The 5,318-nt window shown below is 38.8% G+C and overlaps 1 protein-coding gene across 1 annotated transcript; it reads right to left on the bottom strand.

Moving 5' to 3' along the window:
- On the bottom strand, positions 3,859-4,332 carry LOC107608899. The gene has a single exon (XM_016310678.1). The coding sequence runs from the start codon at positions 4,330-4,332 to the stop codon at positions 3,859-3,861; it is 474 nt and encodes a 157-aa protein (XP_016166164.1).

The raw sequence follows: 5,318 nt of genomic DNA, 5'->3' as shown, positions 1-5,318 counted from the left end.
TGAAGGAGTTGTTAGCCACTTGCTTGCTTCATTCTTGCTTCAATGCTTTATTGTTTCATCACCTATCATTGACAAGGAAAATTGCTTCAAAGTCTTACCAATTCATGCAATCAATTTCATGAGATTCATTCATACTCATTCATTTATGCATTCCTTGAATCATTTGCATGAATTTAGCTACAATTAACATGGTCCTTGGTATTCTTATGTATGAAAACAAAACTCATAAGAACACTTGTTTAATTCAAAGAAAAATGAGTGAAACTAAGCTAAAACTAACTAAATAGACTAGCTAATGTAGCAAATATGCGAATGCATCACAACACCAAACTTAAAATATTGCTTGTCCTCAAGCAAGAAATAGAATAATTTGACCACAGAATTTAAGATACAAGAGTTGAATATCTTAACAGAGAAGAATTCTTCCATAAAAAATTGTCATCCTCAATTATGTAGTCATCTGTTTAGTGGAACTAATCAAGGCTAATCTTAATTTCTAGTTGAAATGCTTGCTCCATTACTAGGTTGGTTAGTTTCACTAGACTCATTTTCTTTACCTCAGCACATAGTCCTTAAGTTATTCTTTTTCTCTACTTCTCTTTTCTCCCTTTTTCACTTTTCCTTTGTTTCGATTGAGCTAAAAAACTTGTCTTAAGGCGGCTCTTTAGCATAAGCTTTCAATCAACAATCCCAAACCAGTTAGTTTAAGTTGTTAAGTGTTGAATCACTCTTAAAGATTTACTAACTCAAGCCTCTTTTCTTAACACATTCAATCACAGGCATTTAACATTAAAATCTTATTTGGATAGTGGTGTCCAGCACCTCTTTGGGTTGCTAAATGTTCTGTTATAGAGCTACTCTTGAATGTGAGTTTTCAATCGATAATCCCGAGTTAGTTAACTCAAGTTACCGGGTGATGAAGCACCCCTCGGATTTACTAGCCCAAGTATGTCTCCTAACATCAATCACCACAGACACATATCCAAATTTTGTCATTGATGCCTAGCCTTTCATTCCTTTTGTTCTTTATTTTCTTTATTTCTCTTTAAAATTTTGTATAATACTTCATTTTCAAGGATCTTTTGTGCTTTTAACTTCTTGAGTCTTATGACCCTTAGCCAACTAGTTTTATGTAAGCAAGCATCTTAACTCCTTTTGATTTTTTGAGCTCTTGATTTTGTTCACCATGAAAGCGTATATGTACTACACTTTATATCTGACTATCTTATTCTCTTAGGCTAGATTTCTCTCTGTTCTTGTTCAAACTACATCTCTTATTCCATTGTCAAGTGAAAATACTTAAGACAAGCAAACATTCCAAGCATGTGAGTGATACATGAAATAGGCAAGATAACTAATAATGCATAAAGGAAAACAACTTAGAAGGTATACCATATTTCAGGCATACATCTTTTTTATTTAATAAAGTACTAAAGAAAAGAACTCCACCACCTTTAGTCTTTATGTCCCTTTCCTTTGCCCTTTGGATCTTCTTTCTTTTTCTTTCTCATTTATCCTTGTTGTTTTGTTGTTGAGTCCCCCTCTTCTCTTTGCCATACTCCTGAGCTTATCATCGTCTCCTTTAGCCTCTCAGCATTGAATCTCACCCTTGCAAGTTCTTGCTCTTCGAATACCTTGCGCGCTTCATTGAAATGTTTGATTTGTGGGTTGAGCAGTGGGGGTGCTCCACAAAGGTAGCTGAGTTTCTCTTGGGTGCATATATCATAGTCAAGTCTATCTCTATGTCTGGCCTCCCTGAACATTCTGCTTTCATTGAATTCTCTGTGAAATGCATCATGTCTAGCATCCAACTTATTGAGAAGCTCCCTTTGCTGAGCTTGCTCTTTCCTTAGTTGAGCTTGTTCCTGTATTACCTTTTCCATGGATCTTTCATATTCAACAGATGAATTGTTGATGGCCTCATACATCTTGGCATATTGTTCTTGTTGTAGTTCCATCATGTGTATGGTATTCATTTTGCTGACTCATCCATTGAACTTGAACTTCTCTTTGCTGATTCATCACCTGCCAAAGGTCCCTTTGTTGTTGAGCTTGTTCCTCTTGGTTCCTTTGAATTTGTGAATATTGTCCAGAGAGTCCTTCCAAAGCGGCTTGGAGTTGATTCATGTTCAAGGTACTTGTATCTTCCATTTCTTGGTGCTCTTCTTCTTGTCTTGCTTCTTTCCTTTTCTTTTTTCTTGCTAAAGGTTGCCTCTCCAATTGGGTTGTGGTGATAAATTCCAACCTTTCCCTGGTGAGGGGTTTTCCAATAGAGACCACGTCAGTTTCTTCAAATTCTTCGAGAGGAACTCTAGCTTCTTCACATAAGCGCAGAATAGTACTGGGATATCTTAGCCAGCTGTCCTGTTTGACCTTTTGAGCTATGTCAATGATGTTCTTGGCTATAATTTCTCCAACATTGATCTCTCCTCCTTTCATTATGTAGTGGATCATTATTGCTCTATTCACTGTCACTTCGGAATTATTTGAAGTAGAGATCAATGATCTCCTCACTATGTCATGCCATCCTTTTGCTTGAGGTATGAGATCACCTCTCCTGAGTTTAAGTGGGTGTCCTTGTGAATCCAACACCCAATCCGTGCCTACTCTGCATAAGTCACTCAACACATCCACATATCTTGGATCATTTTCAACCCTTTCCTCATAGCTAGCTTGTTTGAACCGTTTTGGTTTGACCTTTAACACCCTGTTGATGGCGTTTGGACTAAAGTCAACTGTCACCCCTCTTACATAACTCATTGATGGTTCTTCATCATCAAATTCTCTTATCACATTAGTGTAAAACTCATGGATGAGAAGCATGCTCACTTGTTGAGGTTGGTTACAGAGAAGCTCCCATCCCCTCTTCCTAATTATTTTTTGTATCTCAGAATATTCCTCCTTTCTTAGCTTGAAAGGTAACTCCGGGACAACATCTTTGCTTGACATCCAACTAAAGATGCGCTCATTGTGTTTGGACTTGAATCTCCTTCGATCAAAGTAGCTTTGTCCTTCATCTTCTCTCCTGGCTCTTGATGATGAGGCCATTGAAATTCAATTGCAAGGGTCAAATCTTCCAACACCAAACTTAGATGAATGCTTGTCCTCAAGCATAAAGAAAATGTTTATGAAGGGGTGTAGGTGGATATGGTGACAAGGTAAAGGGGATACAATCTTGAAAGTGATTGTGAAAGGGAATGAAGAAAGGAGTGTTTCGGACAGGCTAGGGGGTTTTGATGAACTGTGGTGATGGGGGGTAGGAGATATAGAAGTGAGGGCAAAGTGAGGTTTGATGATTGTGGTTGGAGTGTTTTAGAGTCATATTTATGGTGGGAGAATGGTTTTGATGGTTCGGTCACAGCATGGGAAGCATGCTTCTTCATACCCAATGCATGTGAAGTTGCCTTTTTTCAATGCACAAATTTCAAGACTCATGTGGCTTTCTTCTCCTTGTGTGTCAGTGACTTTTCTTCAAGATTCTCCATCACTTCTTTCTTTCACTTCCCTGTAACCAAATTCCAAAACATTGAGATTCTTGAAGTGTTTTAAACATGTGCCAAAAGAAAACACGCTCCCCCCTTTTTTTTATATATTATTAAAAATAATTACCCTGTTGTTCTATGGTCTAGCATTTTTGTGTATGTATGGACACCAAACTTGGTTTGTGACTAAGTGTTGAAAAAAAATTTTTGCAATTATTTTGAGGTTGGTCACACCAAACTTAGTTCTTTGCATACACTATGTGCTAGCTTACTCTTTATTATCACTAAAGCATGAAAATAAAAGACTCCTGTGCATGGGTTGCCTCCCATGAAGCGCTTGTTTATCGTCCTTAGCTTGACATTGCAGCTCTTTTGCTCATGTTAGTAAGTGCACATTTTCTTCCTTGCTCCAGGGGCCACCAAGATAAAGTTTCACCCTATGTCCATTAGCTGTGAAGGTCTGTTTTGAAGCTTCATCAAGTAATTCCACATAGCCATGAGGGGATACTTTGGTGATAGTGTATGGACCAGTCCATCTAGATCTGAGCTTTCCAGGGAAAATCTTCAACCTTGAGTTGAATAGCAACACTTTTTGGCCTGGTTCGAATGTTCTTTGGGAGATCCTCTTGTCATGCCACCTTTTTGCTCTTTCTTTGTATATTCTGGCATTTTCATATGCCTCCAATCTGAATTCGTCTAATTCATTGAGTTGTAGTAACCTCTTTTCTCCTGCTGCTTGAGCATCTAAATTCAAAAGTTTGGTGGCCCAAAAGGCCTTGTGTTCAAGCTCCACAGGGAGATGGCATGCCTTCCCATACACCAGCTGGAATGGAGATTTTCCTATGGGCATTTTGAATGCTGTTCTATATGCCCAAAGTGCATCATCCAGCTTCCGAACCCAATCCTTTCTTGTTGCTCCCACAGTTTTCTCCAGGATCCTCTTTAGCTCTCTGTTAGCAATTTCAACTTGCCCATTTGTCTGTGGGTGATAAGGTGTGGCCACTTTGTGAGTAACTCCATATTTATGGAGTAGAGAGTTTAGTTGCTTGTTGCAGAAGTGGCTTCCCCCATCACTTATAAGTCCCTTGGGCACTCCAAATCTTGTGAAGATGTTTCTCTTTAGGAATTGCAACACCACGTTAGTATCACATGTAGTGGTGGCTATTGCTTCTACCCATTTTGAAACATACTCCACTGCCACCAAAATATATTTGAATGTGCAGGATGGAGAAAAGGGTCCCATGAAGTCTATTCCCCACAAATCAAAGAGTTCCACTTCCAAGATAAATTTCTGAGGCATCTCATTTTTCCTTGTCAAACTCCCTATTCTTTGACACTCATTACAATGGCACACAAAGTCTCTAGCATCCTTGAAGATTGAAGGCCAGTAAAAACCGCTTTGAAGTACCTTTGCAGCAGTTCTCTCAGCTCCAAAATGGCCACCATAGCTTGAGTTGTGACAATGCCATAGTATGTCCTTCATCTCAACCTCCGGTACACACCTTCTTATCATTCCATCTGGGCACCTTTTGAATAGAAATGGCTCATCCCAGAAGAAGAACTTAGCCTCATGTAACAACTTCTTGACTTATTGTTTTGTGTATTCTTATGGTATGATCCTTCTTGCCTTGTAATTGGCCATGTCTGCGAACCAAGGAACATGTTGAATTTGCAAGAGGTGCTCATCTGGAAATTATTCATTTATTGATTGCAGATTGTCTTGACATGTATCTTGTGGCACCCTTGATAAATGGTCAGCAACTTGATTTTCACTACCCTTCCTATCCTTTATCTCAATGTCAAACTCTTATAGGAGTAGTACCCATCTGATTAGCC

The sequence above is a fragment of the Arachis ipaensis genome, chromosome B01, assembly GCF_000816755.2.
Source record: "Arachis ipaensis cultivar K30076 chromosome B01, Araip1.1, whole genome shotgun sequence".
Lineage (NCBI taxonomy): Eukaryota > Viridiplantae > Streptophyta > Magnoliopsida > Fabales > Fabaceae > Arachis > Arachis ipaensis.
The sequence above is the reverse complement of the archived record's forward strand: the minus strand, read 5'-3'. Positions and strand labels throughout refer to the sequence as shown.

Excerpts from the sequence above, each read along its gene's own strand:
- LOC107608899 (XM_016310678.1), bottom strand. The coding sequence starts at position 4,332 with ATGCCCATAGGAAAATCTCCATTCCAGCTGGTGTATGGGAAGGCATGC.